General features: G+C 38.8%; 1 protein-coding gene across 6 annotated transcripts; it reads right to left on the bottom strand.

The window, feature by feature from the left end:
* Nucleotides 1–307: 307 nt before the first annotated feature.
* On the bottom strand, nucleotides 308–15,663 carry LOC107813187 (tyrosyl-DNA phosphodiesterase 1). Of its 6 annotated transcripts, XR_012698822.1 has the most exons (17): nucleotides 15,385–15,663; nucleotides 13,978–14,163; nucleotides 13,211–13,477; nucleotides 12,917–13,081; nucleotides 12,176–12,236; nucleotides 11,705–11,781; nucleotides 11,361–11,618; nucleotides 10,869–10,958; nucleotides 10,132–10,266; nucleotides 9,839–9,988; nucleotides 3,831–3,934; nucleotides 2,742–2,795; nucleotides 2,548–2,638; nucleotides 1,102–2,007; nucleotides 918–995; nucleotides 690–828; nucleotides 308–604 (listed from the first exon to the last, which is right to left on the bottom strand). XR_012698822.1 is itself a non-coding variant. In XM_075229806.1 (16 exons), exons 1-16 carry the CDS (start codon nucleotides 15,406–15,408, stop codon nucleotides 507–509), a joined length of 1,977 nt encoding a protein of 658 aa, XP_075085907.1. In that variant the 5' UTR covers nucleotides 15,409–15,663; the 3' UTR covers nucleotides 308–506. The 6 variants fall into 6 exon arrangements, 2 of the variants coding, with proteins under 2 accessions (XP_075085907.1, XP_075085908.1); XR_012698819.1 differs by lacking the exon at nucleotides 1,102–2,007 and having other exon boundaries at nucleotides 2,377–2,638; XR_012698821.1 differs by lacking the exon at nucleotides 1,102–2,007 and having other exon boundaries at nucleotides 2,377–2,638; nucleotides 15,391–15,635.
* Between the last annotated feature and the right edge of the window lie 1,309 nt (nucleotides 15,664–16,972).

Genomic DNA, 16,972 nt, shown 5'->3' with positions numbered 1-16,972 from the left:
AGAGGATGGCATTGGAAGATAGTTACATTGCTAGGAAATTTCAAGGATTAGAAAACATGCGAGTAATAGCTAGAACTAAAAGAACAAGGCAGGGTGGGGAAAACCTATGTTACTCTGACTCTGCAAAAATGTTGTTGGGTGTGTGTTGTATCCTCCAAACGTAGTGCATTTTGGGAGGATCTGACATGGGTGCGGCAGCATTTTTTTGAGTGTCCGCACAACATAGGAAAAAACACATCAGCTGTATATGGAAAACCAGCTGATAAATGGTACTCACATTCTAAAGATTCATGCTGAAGAAAATATACAGAAGCAAGGACTTTAATTTAGTGCCAACTGATGAAGAGTTTATCAACCGTCTATGGAAAACCAGATCATAATGCTGCTACTAGCATTCTAAAGATTCGTATCGCAGAATAGATACAGAAAAAGAAGCAAGGACTCTATTCTAGTGTCAGTTGATCATTAACTTTTCATCTAACACAATAATCCTATCATTGAGAACATCATGAGTCTTGGTTGGTATATAGCTTTACTTGTCTCGGCCAAACTTGGCCATAAACGTCTTTCTTGGTATATCGCCGATCCCATGACCAAGGAATATCTGCATTTAACAAAAAATGTAGTGAGCTTGATGTTGTCGCAGAGGAGCATATAATGGGAGTCTAATAGAAAAGCAGAGCTAAGACCTTCAGCGGAATATGGTTTTGGAGGAAGCTCATAAGGCACGGGCAACTTTAGTACTTCAGAATAATCATCATTTCCCTTTCCTTGCCAAGCTAGAGTTACCAGCTTTATTCTGTTCCCTTCGTGCATACTAGTTTCGTCCTGTAAATTCAAAGAATCAAAAGCCGGACGATACATATCAAGCTAATAAAGCATAAATATAACACGAAAAACCTAGATTATAGTCGTACCTCTGATGAATAACCATTATCTGTACAAGAAAATCCACAGCCACGTTTAACAGAAGATGGCAAAAAGAGCACCCCTAGCTGTCAAGGACAGAAATGAGCTATAATCAGTCATTTTTGCAAGCTCAACTCAAGATGAAATTAAAGGATAAACAAGATATCAATATTAATCCATGAGAACTATTACCAGAAAAAGATATGATTCAACTTTGGGGAAAATGGGCAAAGGGGTTCTCCACGTCTGCAGAGGCGGATCTATAGCTCAATGTATGGGGCACGTGAACCAATGGTCTCTCTGACAAACTAGGTATTTTATGTACATATTTTTTAGAATTGATTTAACATTACCTACTGGCACCCATGCTCTAAAAAGGCTAAATGGCGCACTTGGTTGAATGTTAAGTTATTTACCTAGAGGGGTAGGGATCAATTCCCACTTAATACTTTTTATTTTTTCCCTTTTTTTAGTGATGCACCCATGTTATAAAAATCCTAGATCCGGCTCTGCGTGTCCGCATACGTGACAGTGGTTTATAGCGTCGGGATTGATTAAAATGCACATGAGGACAGCAATTGACAAAATGGGGCAAAAGAACAGCAAGTTCATTCTTGTTGGCAAAGTGTAATGGAAGGCAAAAATAAGTAATAGTTGATAGTTTAGGTGATGCCATGTGACCAGGAGGTCACGGGTTCAAGCAGAGGCGGACCCAGGATTTGAGCGCGACGGGGGCACCACTAACCTTAAATATGCCAATAATTAACGATAAAATTTTGTGTGCAGTTCTTTAAGAAACTAATAAGTATGACAACTTATCCGCAATATATAAACAATCAGAAATTTTTAAAGAAAGAAAAAGCATTAAGCAAAGAGTGAAAAATTACTTTGCAAAATAGGTGCCATAGGAAGCAATGTTGATAGAAGCGGTGTCGCCGACACTGCTTCTTTAATTTTTCTTATTATATATATAGGTAAGTAATATGCAAAAATAAACATTGTTATCAGTGTTTTGTTATAAAGTATTTTGACAAAACTGATTTACTAGGTATGTAATGAAGTCTTCAATTTTGAAGTAAGAGGCCAAGGTTTCGAAACCTGCAAGGTTAAAAGGACAGAAACTATCATTGAATCCAAAAATGTAAAAGAAAACAAAAGAAGAAAGAAAAAACTGCTAATTCTGCTTGAACTAGGTCTCGAACACTAGACCGAATGGTAAGGAGAGCTGGAAGGATGCTTAAACTAGCAGCTCAACCACTGCTGCCATCCAGCTTTTGTTTTTCAGGGGGCCCAAGTAAATTATTTAAGGGGTCCTATCTGGATATACAGTACACATAAAATCTATTTATACATGGTTTTTGCCGAAGCTAACGGGTTCCGGTGACCCCTCTAATGACCATGTAGGTCCGCCTCTGGGTCAAGGCGTGGAAACATCATCTTGTAAAAATATAGGGTAAGGATACTTACAATAGACCTTTATGGTCCGGCCAGCATAGCGGGAGCTTAGTGCACCGGGCTGCCCTTTTTTTTTGATAGTTCAGGTGCAAATTTGGAACTTTTTACTAATTACGTATCATCGGTATCTATGTCAGTTCGTCTCTTGAATGCTTCTAGTCTCTCACAGAGAAACAAAAATACCTCGTAGGAGCGAATCATCAACTGAGAATTATTTTTCTGAAGACTTCCCCAGGCAGCTTTGCTGAGATTTGACGAAGTAAGCAATAACCACCTGTTTTATCAGAGAAATAAGACGAACATTAACAAAAGCAATCATGTAACATTGAAGTCTACCGGGGAAATCAAATCTCCAAGCAGAGTCTCAGGAGTCTTACGCTAATGATTGACCGTTGTAACGCAGAAACGTCTTGATATGAGGCATTGCACGACTGAAGCATTAGAAGAACAAAAGATAAGTATCCTTTCTCCAGAAAATCAATGAAAACAATAGCTAAAGTTCTTGATATATGAGGAATAGATGTAAACAGGTTTTTGGAAAAAAATTTATGCATGTGATTATGCATCTGCATGTCCACTAGAACCATTGATCCTACAGCAGCTACGCAATGATCCTCGTCCGTGCGTTGTTATGTTACTCGAAACATTGGACAACTACCACATCATATTACAAGTAAGATATATTGTATGAGTTTATAATAGTCCATTAGCAATGTATTCCGCAAAGCATACAGCCGAAGTAGGATAAAAGTAGAGACAAGTTTATAAAAGGTTATGCTAGTGCGACTGCCTTCATTGCCACCACAATAGTACATCCACAACTATAAGCGCTCTTTCACCACTGCCACCACTTTGCTCCCACCTATCCCAGTCATCTCTCATCATCATGATTTTAGTTTTTTTTTTTTTTTTTTTTTCATTAATACAACCAAGAAAAGACATTCATCTAATCTATAACGTTGAACAAGAACAGGCTCAATTGGTACTACCAGATCAAGATTCCAAAATATATTCTGACTAGTTAACTTTGACGTGAAATTTACATTAATACAGGCCCATGAGCAAAATCAGTTTTGACAATGTTTTAGGTTGAAAATATTTCCAGTTTTGGCTCCATTAAACGGTCTCAAGGAGCTCTCCGATGTAGTAATGATAGCTTCAGTCAATTACGTGCTCTTAAAATGACTAGTATAAGATGTTTGGCAAGCCCGAAACCTTAGGCCAGGTCATTAAAAAGAAAAAAGAAGAGAACTCGTGATAATTCAGGTATGCAATTACTTAACATGGCTATGCCTGATTTTCTATCACTGTGACCCCTAAGTGATTACTCAGTAAAATTGTAGAGTTCGAAGCTTTGAAGGATGCATCCATAGGTTTAGGAATTTATGAGAGAAATGCACGGGCTTCAAAGGATCTAGAATATTGCATTGAAACTTGTATTTAGAAGATTTGTAAGGACACTATACCAACGACCAGTGTGGCTAGCCTTCCATCTAGCCCAGTACTTCTTCAGAAATTCTTTCTCCACATTTTTTAATGGGCTTGGAACGGCATTTCCAGCTGCGTATCCCTACACGATGAAGCAAGATGCACTAAAATTCATGATCACAAATGAAAGGAGGAGTTAAGTCTCACCTATGAAGCTCAGTAAGTATCTAAAATAGCAAGCAAATGGAGGCATGCACTATAAACTTCGCTTTAACTTGTCAGGTATTTCAATCACATCTATTGCAAATTTCAACTGAATAATAAAGACAAGTTTATAAGTATGGTTTTAAGTCCCACTAATAGGCTGTGCAATTTCCTCTTACAACAAGGTCAGGAATCTCAAGATATGAGAACACCAAAAGAATTAAAGCGACTATATAACTTAGGCGAAATAGATAAATAGCCTCATTATGTTGTCCACAACAATCAGATGAATACCTTAACTTGGCATATGACCAGATAGACACCTCTAGTTGGAAGAATTGTATCTCTTAAACCCCTTACGCTGACATGGTAAAATTTGGGTTACACTCAGATCTGAGCGCGTGAATTTCTTTAAAATTAGCTTTATCTTTTTTTTTCTCCCTAAAATCAATATGGACCCCACCTCTTCTCCAAAATTTCCTCCACCGTCTTCTCCACCTTCCACCTCCATGCTAGAAAAAAAGCACATCAAGGACACAGCTTTCTTCACCACCACAATCACTGTCAACCACTAAACAAACCCAAAAACAATATATCTCCACCGTTACACCACCACATAACCACTGTCACTTCCTTCACTTATTGACCCCAAATCTGAAAAACCAAAAAGAACCCATCTAAAACCTTCCAATTTCACCACAATTAGATATGACAGCTGGTTCTTCGCTGGTGATAATATATCAATCAAGTGGGTTGGGACGATTTTTTATTTGGTTGAAGCGGGCTTTGGCGGCCGACGGTGGAAGGGTTGATATACAACCAAATAATTGGGGTGGAGCTTCAAAGAGCAACTAGGAAAAAAAAAAGAACCAAACCCATGGGAGAGCAGCAATGAGATTAAGGAAGAGCAGTAATGAAATCAAAGCTGTGAGAAGGCATGGGAGAAAAATATGTTATTGATATTGGATGATAAATACAATACAAGAGGTCCCTATTTATAGCTATACACTACAAGGAGATATTACTCCTCTTCCAATGTGGGACAAGACTACACTACATATCTGTAAACTAACACTTCCCCTCAAGCCGGTGCATACACATCATATGTACCGAGCTTGTTACACATGTAACTAATACGAGAACCAGTAAGAGACTTAGTGAAAATATCTGCTAGTTGATCATTCGACTTTATAAACTTTGTAACAATATCTCCTAAAAGTATTTTTTCTCTGACAAAGTGACAGTCGATCTCAATGTGTTTGGTCCTCTCATGGAACACCGGATTTGACACAATATGAAGAGCAGCTTGGTTATCACACACTAGTTCCATCTTGCTGATTTCTCCGAACTTTAACTCCTTAAGCAACTGCTTGACCCAGACTAACTCACACGTCGCCATAGCCATGGCCCGATATTCGGCTTCGGCGCTAGATCGAGCAACTACATTCTGTTTCTTGCTCTTCCACGAGACCAAATTACCTCCTACTAGAACACAATATCCAGACGTAGAACGTCTATCAAAAGGTGATCTTGCCCAATCAGCATCTGTGTACCCAACAATCTGCTCGTGGCCTCGATCCTCGAATAGTAATCCTTTGCCTGGAGCTGACTTTATATACCGAAGAATGCGAACAACTGCATCCCAGTGACTATCACAGGGAGAATCCATAAACTGACTTACAACACTCACCGGAAAAGAAATGTCAGGTCTAGTCACTGTGAGGTAATTCAATTTGCCAACCAACCTCCTATATCTCGTAGGGTCTCTAAGAGGCTCCCCTGTCCAGGCAGAAGCTTAGCATTCGGATCCATAGGAGAGTCAATAGGTCTGCAACCCATCATTGCAGTCTCCTCAAGAATGTCTAAGGCATAATTCCGCTGTGAAATAACAACACCCGAGCTAGACTGAGCGACCTCAATACCTAGAAAATACTTCAATCTGCCCAGATCCTTAGTCTGGAAGTGCTGAAAGAGATGTTGCTTCAGATTAGTAATACCATCCTGATAATTACCAGTAATAACAATATCAACATAAACCACTAGATAAATACACAGATTAGGAGCAGAATGCCGATAAAATACAGAGTGATCAGCCTCACTACGAGTCATGCCGAACTCCTGAATAATTGTGTTGAACTTACCAAACCAAGCTCGAGGAGACTGTTTCAAACCATATAGTGACCTGCGCAATCTGCACACACAACCATTAAACTCCCCCTGAGCAACAAAACCAGGTGGTTGCTCCATATAAACTTCTTCCTCAAGATCACCGTGGAAAAAAGCATTCTTAATGTCTAACTGATAAAGAGGTCAATGACGTACAGCAGCCATTGACAAAAAGAGACGAACAGATGCTATTTTAGTCACGGGAGAGAAAGTATCACTATAATCAAGCCCAAAAATCTGAGTATATCCTTTTGCAACAAGACGAGCCTTAAGCCGATCAACCTGGCCATCCGGGCCGACTTTGACTGCATAAACCCAACGACAACCAACAGTAGACTTACCTGCAGGAAGAGGAACAAGCTCCCAAATGTCACTCGTATGTAAAGCAGACATCTCGTCAATCATAGCATGTCGCCATCCTGGATGAGATAGGGCCTCACCTGTAGACTTAGGGATAGAAACAGTAGACAAAGAAGATATAAAAGCATAATGAGGTGACGACAGACGATGATAACTTAAACCGACATAGTGGGGATTAGGATTAAGTGTGGATCGTACACCTTTGCAGAGTGCAATTGGTTGATTAAGAGGAGACAAGTCCGCAGTAGGTGCAGATGCTGATGCGAGGCGTGAATCACCTGGGCCTGATGCTGGATGTGGACGACGATGATAAGTCAAGAGTGGTGGAACTGCAGAAGGTTGAACTGGATTATGTGGAGAAACTGGAGTTATAGGTGGTGGAGGTACAACCGGAGCTGTAGGTGGTGGAACTGGAGCTATAGGTGGTGGAGCTACAACTGGAGCTGTAGGTGGTGGAACTGGAGTGACTGAATCTCCAAAAGATGAAACTGGTAGTACCTCAGAAATATCTAAGTGATGACGTGAAGTATGATTGGGTTTCAAAGAAGGTAACATCAGCGGACATAAGGTACCGCTGGAGGTCAGGAGAGTCGCATCGATACCCCTTTTGTGTTCTCGAGAAACCCAGAAATACGCACTTAAGAGCACGAGGAGCTAACTTATCTGTTCCTGGAGTAAGGTTATGGACAAAACAAGTGCTTCCAAAGATACGGGGTGGAAGAGAGAACAAAGGTAAGTGGGGAAACATGACAGAGAATAGAACTTGGTTCTGGATAGCTGAAGATGGCATACGATTAATAAGATAGCAAGATGTAAGAACTGCATCCCCCAAAAACGCAACGGAGCATGAGATTGTATGAGTAGGATACGAGCAGTTTCAATAAGATGTCTATTCTTTCTTTCAGCTATCCCATTTTGTTGAGATGTGTACGGACAAGATGTTTGATGAATAATCCCATGAGATTTCATAAACTGCTGAAATGGGGAAGATAAATACATTCGGGCATTATCACTACGAAATGTTCGAAGAGAAACCCCAAATTGATTTTGAATTTCAGCATGAAAGGTCTGGAAAATAGAAAACAGCTCAGATCGATTTTTTATCAAAAATATCCAAGTGCACCTAGAATAATCATCAATGAAACTGACAAAGTAGCGGAATCCCAAGGTGGAACTGACCCGACTAGGACCCCAAACATTTGAATGGACTAAAGTAAAAGGTGACTCTGCTCGATTATCAAGACGTCGAGGGAAATGGGAGCGGGTATGCTTACCGAGCTGACATGACTCACACTCTAGAGCTGAAAAGTGAGATAAACCAGATACCATTTTCTGAAGTTTTGACAAACTGGGATGTCTCAACCGTTTATGTAATAAATCTGGTGAATCAGTAACAGGACAAGTTGTAGAAGGAAGACAAGATGTGAGTCCATGTGATTTAGCAAGGATAAGGTAATAAAGTCCGTTTGATTCACGCCCGGTACCAATGATCCGCCTCGTACTGCGTTCCTGTATAAAAACATGGTCATCAAGAAATAAAACAGCGCATTTAAGTGATTTGGCTAAGTGATTAACAGTATGAGATTAAAAAGACTATTGGGAACATAAAGGACTGAATCTAAAGGTAAGGAAGGAAGTGGGCTTGCTTGACCTATTGCAGTTGCCATGGTTTGAGACCCATTGGCCATTGTGACTTTTGGAAGAGATTGAGAATACGAAATAGTAATGAAAAGAGATTTATTACCAGAAATATGATCTGATGCACCTGAATTAATGACCCAAGACTCAGAGGATGAAGATTGGGAGAAACAAGTCACGGTATTACCTGTTTAAACAGAAGTTATCTCAAAAGATGTCTGCTTACATGTTTTATACTGAAGAAACTCAATATACTCTGCTAAAGAAACCATCCGACAATTCAAAGCATCGGTTCCCATATCGCTACAATTTGTAGTAGTAGGGTTAACTTGAAATAGTGGAAATAAGTAACTCATGTGAGAAAACTGAAAAAATAGCTTGAAAAACACTATTTACAGCAGGAAAACAGAACACTGTTTATGTGCCGGAAACCTGTTCACGCCGGAAACACTGTAGCTCGCCGGAAATTTCCAAAGTTGTCGGAATTTGTCGTAACCAGAATGGATAGACTCGGAATTCCTTTGCGAGCAAGCTGTCCTGAAGAAATGTTTTCAAAAAATGGCCGGAAAGGTCACTGTTCACGCCGGAAAAATATAAAAGTGGTCGGAATTTGATTTGAATTAGATGGATACGCTCGGAATTTTGAGGAGAGCACACTGTCCCGAAGAAGCTTCGCGAAAAAATGGCCGGAAAGTGGCCGGAACCCTCGCCGGAAAAGTTGTTGCCGGCGCGTGGAGGAGCGTGGCAGCTTTTCTGCCGGATAAAATTTCAGGGGTTGGTCGTCGGAGGGTGATCTACCTCGTGGTGGTGTTGGTTTTAGCACAACACCAACAGAAAGTGACTTTCACTTAGACAAGCCTTAGGTCACCGGAAAAATTGCACGATGACTAAGTTCTTTCTTCCCGGTTAACGCTGGAATGACGCACAACGATCTTTTCTCACTAATGCTCTGATACCATATGAGAAGGCACGGGAGAAAAATATGTTATTGATATTGGATGATAAATACAATACAAGAGGTCCCTATTTATAGCTATACACTACAAGGAGATATTACTCCTCATCCAATGTGGGACAAGACTACACTACATATCTGTAAACTAACAAAAGCAAAGCAAAGAGGGATTTTTAATGTAACAAAGCAGTGATTACGCCTGCAAAAGAGGGGGGATGATTGAGTAAGGAGAAATTGAACATTTGAGAGAGATGATTGTTAAATGTTAGAGCTTTTGTGGTAGTTTTGGTTGTGTTACAGTGGTGGAAAGGGGTTGCAGCGTCTATGGTGTTAAAAGGGAGAAGAAATACAACTTTTTTTTTTCACCGGGAGGGAGAAAGGAGTCTTCTTCTTCTTTTTTTAATTAAAGAATTACAAGTATTTTTCAATATACAATATAATATATTCAAGAAATACACATGTCATTTGATAATTTGTCAGTTTGACATGTCATCCGCGAGTGTAACTCACACATGAGGCTTGTTGAACTCGGGTATTCACGAGACACACACGTGTCAAATAGAAGTGTTTGTCTGGTCATATGCCAAGTTAAGGTGTTCATGTGATTGTTGTGGACAACTTAAAGGGGCAATTTATGTATTTTGCCTATAACTTATGTTTGACATCCATAGTCAAGTTAGTGATGCCAGTAATAGTCCAAGAAGAAGACTTGTTCAATATTACCTCCAAAGAACATCTAACATCTTCGACACTGGGCCATACTATCAATGGCTCCCCAATGCCCAGAGGTTTTTTATCTTCTGAAACTCCAGCCGACATTGAAGAGGCGAGCTCCGCCAACCATTTCTCATCCAAAGAACCTAGGGAGGAGAACTGCAGGAGGCAATTGATGAATCACATAAACCGTATGAAAGAGTAGAATGCAGGAACAGATTTTGTATTTGATAACGCAGGTGCAATATAGAAACATCTGATGAAAGAATCATTGGAGCTGAATGGAATGCAAATACAAATACCTGGTAAATAAGAGGAGATTTCTGAAATTCTTTGCTAAAAGTACATTCCTGAAGAATAGTACGTAACTTCATATGACCCCACTTCTTCAAACTCGGACCTGAATGATATCCAGGCACAGATGCAATTAGCCTAACCTGGAATTGAAGAAATGACGACTTCAATGCCATGTTATCACATTGCACCTTAAATGATACAACAAACAGTTTCCCAGCCAGCTTCTTACGAATGCCAAGCAACGAATTACACTTCTTGTCACCTCCGCCCCGACATGGAAACAAGAATCTTAAACAGAGAATCAGTCACCATGATAACTAGTGAAAGAGGACATAGTACATGTTTGTCAGCTCTAAAGGGCAGCCCGGTGCGCAAAGCATCCCGCATTCATGCAGGGTCCGAGAAAGGGCCGCACCCCAAGGGGTGTGATCTAGACAGCCTACCCTAATGCAAGCATTAGTGGCTGCTTCCGCGGCTCGAACCCGTGACCTATAGATCACACAGAGACAAGGCTTCCCTTCATGTTTTGTCAGCTCTATTTTGCTTTTTTCTTTCATTCTTTTTCTCCTTTTTAGTGGCGAGGCTACCTATGAGCTGTAAATGAGAAGAGAACTGACAGTAAGGAAATGAATATTATGTCCTGGGGGTCGGTAAAACCTCAGGCATCACATCGTTCTAATACAGAATTAGCACATGAAATATGAGCACAAGTAGAGCTTCAGTAAAAGAAATGAGCAAATACCGATGCACTACTGTAATCAAATCTTTTGAAGAACAAGGAATTGATCTTGCAGCTTCCAAAGGCTGGTATATTAACAGTAAATTCCGGCCACTGCAAATTTTAACAGAATTAAACAAGGTCAAGGAAAAAGGAAATACTCCGACAGAAGAGGGTGAATTCAAAAGATGGGGAAAAACTAAATGTCATCAGAATGCAGACACCAGCAGACACCAGGAAAGTGTGATTGGTCCTGATTTATTGCATAACAAGGCAGAGTTCCCTCTAAAATAGCATGTTATGCAGCAGTAACAGATACATATAGTCATAGCTTTCCACATAGAATGAAACGCTTATTTTCTTTATTGCCAAAAAAAAAGTGTACTGCTTCATATATAAATAGGCCATCAAATTTAAGAAACCAAAAGGACTATAAGCATGGGAGACTACAAATAAAGGTTGAAAGTTGTTCGATGCAATGGAAAGTAATTCATCCGGGTTGGAATTCATCTGTACCTTTAACACACTTAGATAATCAACCAAATCATTTTCAAATCCGCCATCCTTGCCCAAATTGTTTTGATCCTTCCATGGGAAATCTTGCATCCACAATCCCTGGCTTTTGTTATTCCAATCAACATAGATCAAGTTTGCAGTATGTACAATAACTCTCACTCCTGTTGGATAGACAAGAATCATGGCTTTTGAATGGTGTGTTCCATACGCAATTGGTAAAGAAGGTTTGTGCAGAATCCAATTTGCCGGTTTGCTTCTCTGTAAAGGAAAAAGATATTGAAGTCACAATTTCATCTAAGAGAAGCTCCAACGACATCAGATTCTCATAACTTAAAACTTTTAACCTTCATATGCTCCATGACACCATCACCTTCTCCATGAATGACGAGAACATTGGGAATCCGTTTAAGAGCTGGACATGCTGCATTAGAAAGGACCAGGAAACCAGTCTTCAGACAAATATATTAACTCAGTCCATAAAAGCAAATAAAACTGGAGTAATGTAAACCAACAAACAATGGAAACCACAAATGAGCACAGATAAGATTCATGTAAAGAGACATTTATAAGACTGCATGCAAGTGAACTTTGCGGTAATGTAAACAAGTGAAATTCACAACAGAAAAGTTTGAAAGGGAAAAAGACTGGATAGTTCCATCAGCAATAGCTGTAAACTTGGACAGAACTGGTAAGCCAGGAAACCACTTCTTCTAACAACCCAACGTCGAAACACATAAATAAAAGGAGAAACAGATGATGGGACAAAACAAGAAACAAGAAAACAAACGAAAAGGCAAAAAAATGACAGAACATACCAGAAAGTAGCCAATCCATATCCACCATGTAATTCGAAAGGATAGCTACAAGCACATTCCCCTGTGATGAAATACAGAACGAAAGTCAAGCCACCAATACAAAACATAGACATTATCCAACAGTTACAGGCTCGCATAAAGGGTTCATCAGTTATCATATTGGTAGTGTAAAGTAAATAGACCTTGGACCTAAATCAACTCGAAAAGCTAGATCACGAGATGAGTATTGTTTAATACCATAAAAGAAGACATCAACGCCCATTCCCTCAACCAACGTGAGACATTCTAACACCTCTGCACATTTTGGACTAGACAGCTGGAGCGTGGAAAATATAACATGGAGGTCCAAAATTGGGTAAACCAAGAATAGGGACGGGTCTAACTATGATACCATGTAAAGAAAATGGACTTTGGGCCTAACTCAACCTTAAAGCTAGCTCATGAGGTGAGGATTGTCAAAAAACATATAAGGAGACAACAGTCTATTCCCTCAACCAAAGTCTTCACTGCCATATAATTCCTATAAACTTTGTCTGTAGAAAAGAATTAATAAATACATAAAAGACTCTAAGACTCAAAAAGGAAAGAAGCTAGAATCATCAGTTCATGCAATTCAGAGGCGAACTTGATATCGCATCTGTTTTCACCCCTTTAGTAATTCGTGAACACTAATGCACCCGGCGGACCAACATCTCATGCAAACATAACCAATCACATAACAACCATAATGCATAACTCTACCTGAATAACATCATTAATAGAAACAGCCTCGGTATTTGCCCATGCTGGAAGCTCACGCACTCTCATTAATCTGAATGTGAGCGGTAACTTACGCTTCGGAACCCTAAACTGGTGTATCGCCTCCACAGAGCTTTCTGTTTCTTGGCCATTGTTGTGCAGCATGTTCTGTATGCCAAAGAAATATGCTTTAACAAGTAAAATTAATTTAAACTTTCTTCATAATATTTTTACCAATAACGTACTAGCGGACTCTACCTACTCAGAGCCAAAATGAGGAAACAAAGAAACCCATACCTTTTCTGAAGCTTCCTCTTGAAAGACTTCTCGAGCTTTCTTCTTACCATGCATCTGACCTTTGTCAGTAATACTTTCTTCACTGAAAGGCCTTTTTTGTTTGTTGATTGTTGAAGTTTCATCCTTAGGAGCTGTGCTAACATACTTAAATAGGTAACGGCCAGGTATCAACTCTATGACATCACCACTTTCAATTTTCCACCTCTCTCCAGACAAAAGCTTCTTTCTCTCACCCTTTAATCTTATGACAACAGGGTTCGTTCCTTCCTACAATCCATTTTCCATGTTTAGTCCAAAGAAAAGACTTCAACAGGAAATTAAGAAGTAAGAAAACCTACGTACTTTTATATCGGTAAATAATTTGAAATGCTATCACAAGGTGTGGACAGAACTCATGCATTTAATAAGCAATGTATACATGACGGCGTCACGACACTAAAAAACTGCCACCAACCCATTGAATCACTCAGTATACAATCCATGCAGACTCAGACAAGCATATTATCAAGCATCGTAGTGTCCACAAGTTACCAAAGGATAGTTCACAAAAAAAACACAAACACACACGCACTCGTGTGTTTTTGTGTATGCACACATGTATCTATGAAGAATCATCCAAAGATTCAACCTGAATAAAGTTAATGGAAATATCCGACCCAACTAACTTGATATTGAGGCATTGTTGATGGATTGATTGATGCATAAAGAAAATACATGAATAGTAGCATATGAATATGGACGTGAAGGAAAATTAGTTAGAAAAGTACCACGAGGACATCAGCGGAGCCAGTGGAGGTGGCAGTGACAGTAAGATGCTTGCGACTCAGCCGTTTATCAGTAACTGGAATGCAATCGCGGCCCACCCAATTAAGCCCTTCTGAAAGTGGAATCTTAGGTATGGAATTTTTCTCATCCTCTTCCAAATAATCACTTACAGGCACCAAAAATCCAACCTTTGGAACCAAACATAAAACAAAATCAATGTGAGAACTAGAAAAACACAAAAAACTAAGGTTGTGTTTGGTATGACGGAAAATGTTCTCAAGGAAAATAAGTCATTTCCTGGTGTTTGGATGCCATAAAATATTTTCCAGAGATAAAAGTTTCCACCAAAAGATGGAAATGTCTTTCCTCACTTTTGGGCAGAAGTAATTTTTCCTTCACAACTATCTCAACTCTTAACTATATATCACTGCTTTAACCAACAATTAGACATTATTACAATCTTTAATACTTAAAAACTCTCATTGAACTCCATCTAGTTTGCTAATAGTATTCTCAATCTTTAATAAATATTTTTTCCCAAAAAATATTTTCCACTCTCATTCTCATCATACCAAACATAACCTAAAATAAAATAAAGTCATGCTACTAATATATAGAGTTTAAGTTTTATGCACTGTCAGTGCAGTAGCGGAGACAGAATTTTCACTAAGGGATGTCAAAATTTAAATAAGTAAATACACAAAGAAGTCAAGGGTATTCAATACATAGTATATATACATAAAAATTAATTTTTAACTATTTAAACCGTGTATTTTTCCGGGAAAGGGGTTGACACTCCTTGGAGCTATGTAGCTCCACCATTGTGTCAGTGTAAAGATTTTATACACTATCAGTGTCACTTTAAGGGCCTCTCTAACCGGTGAAAAGTGGTAGGTGTCCATTAACGGCCACTCCTGGGTCGGCTCCAATGACTCAATTCCGGGAGGAATCGATAGTTGGGCATTTTTCTCGTTACCATTCCAATGTTCAGGCAGGTGAATGCTACTAGGGGAGTGCAGAATAGAACAGCTGAAGATGGAAGAGTGAGAGATGTTGAGCCTAGAGCTCGGGAAGCTCTAAAGGTAAGCTCAAGTCGGTCACTTTAAGTTTAAGGTAATTACAAATAAATTTTACCTGGTAAATACAATAACTAACCTACTATCAAAATTCAAAGGTCAAAATCCACTGAATGCAAAAGATCTTTACATTTTCAGTGTACCAAACTTAAACGCCTAATATATATATGACACCAACTTAGTTGAGGTTCTGTATTGTAGCATAATTTTAATTTTAGAGAATCACTAGCTTTAGACAAATTCAAATTTGTTTGTTAAAGTCAATAAATTATTTTTATTAGAATGAAATGGAACAATAAATCTTGGGAATGAATTGTTTAATAGGGAAAGTACCTGAACCTGAGAAGAGGTGGACATTGAATTGTAGGGTGTTAAAGAAAGGCCAAGAAATTAATTTGGGGTTTGTGAAAATGCAGTAAGGGATGGTAATATGAAATGGGGTTTGAGTTTTTGGGTAAAAGGAAGAGTGTAAGAATGGAAAGGGAGATTTTTGGGATGGCAGCGATGTAGCAGTTGGTTTTTTACCGTTCGGTGCCACCAGCTTCCCCTACTGGAAATGCAAACGAGGGCAAGAAGCATGTACTGTTTTTTCCTGATTAATTTACGTTACTTTTTGTGGGCGTTTGGACATAAGAATTGTAAAAATCCAAAAAAAATTGAAAAAGTTTTTCCAGAGAAAATGGTATTTGAAAATTAGAGTTGTGTTTGGACATGAATATAATTTTGGGTTGTTTTTGAAGTTTTGTGAATAATTTGAGTGAAAATTTTAAAAAATAGCTTTTTGAAATTTTTTAAAATTTCAAAAAATTCCAAAATATATATTCAAGTGAAAAATTATAAATTTTATGAACAAACGCTGATTTCGGTAAAAAGTGAAAAAAAATTTAAAAAAAAAAAATTTCTTATGTCCAAACGGGCTCTTTGAGTTCTCCCTCTTTTGATTTCCATTATACTCCATTAATCCCAATTTACGTGTCATCATTGGAATTCTAACAATTTGGATGTTTTGAGAAGTTCGAACATAAATTTATATTTTAAAATTAGTAACAAGTATTATAAGTTTTAATAATTGATAATTTAAAATTGATAGAAACTAAGAGTCCACCAAACTGTATAGAGAACTAGGTTTTCTATCACTTCTAACAGTAAGCAATAGACTGTAAAACCAAACAGTATTGGGAACCAGGTTCTCTATCTGTTCCCACAGTAAATCGGCAGTAAATAAAGAACACGCGATATTTACGTGGAAAACTCCTTGCTCAAGGGATTAAAAACCACGACCTACCCTAGTAGGATTTCAACTCCACTAAACCGAGCAAACTTCAGATTACAACCTATTGCAATCTAGGAATTAAACTCTTAATCTCTCACCCCTTACAATAACTCTATTGTAAGCCCTTTGCAATAACTCTATCACAAAGCAACAAACCTTGACTAACTTTAGTCAAGAAACTAAATCAAACAGTGGTTTAAATCTGTCCTACAAAGACACTTCTTGAAAGTAGTGTAGGATTACAAATGAAGAACAAAATAACAAAGACTCAACAAACCTAAGGACTTAAGATATCTTCAATCTTTGGATCTGGTCCTTGAGGTTGCAGCAACTTTGTTCTTGAGAGAGGTGGTGGCTAGCAATTGAGAGAATATTATCTTTTGAAATCCCTTGCCTCATGTTGTGGGGAGATGATGTCCCTTGCCTCATCTTGATAATATGTGTGTGTGATGTCATCAAGGATGATGCAATAAAGTGTCCTTTAGTTTGGCCTTGGCAAGCTACAGCTGTGCTGCTATACTACTGCCAGACGGTACGGTGCAGCACCCTGCCAGACGGTACAGTGCAGCACCCTGTCAGACGGTATAGTGCAATAGTTTTTACAATTGTAAAGTTGACTGTACGACGACCAGGGGAACTGATCCATAT

The sequence above is a fragment of the Nicotiana tabacum genome, chromosome 14, assembly GCF_000715075.1.
Source record: "Nicotiana tabacum cultivar K326 chromosome 14, ASM71507v2, whole genome shotgun sequence".
In the NCBI taxonomy this organism is placed as follows: Eukaryota; Viridiplantae; Streptophyta; class Magnoliopsida; order Solanales; family Solanaceae; genus Nicotiana; species Nicotiana tabacum.
Note: the sequence above shows the minus strand (reverse complement) of the source record. Positions and strands in the feature narration are given on the sequence as shown.

Coding starts and splice junctions, on each gene's coding strand:
- LOC107813187 (XM_075229806.1), bottom strand. CDS start 15,408: ATGTCCACCTCTTCTCAGGTTCAG. Junction 9,989..10,131: donor AATCTCCTCTTATTTACCAG/GTATTTGTATTT, acceptor TGCCTCCTGCAG/TTCTCCTCCCTAGGTTCTTT. Junction 605..689: donor AAAACCATATTCCGCTGAAG/GTCTTAGCTCTG, acceptor TGTTAAATGCAG/ATATTCCTTGGTCATGGGAT.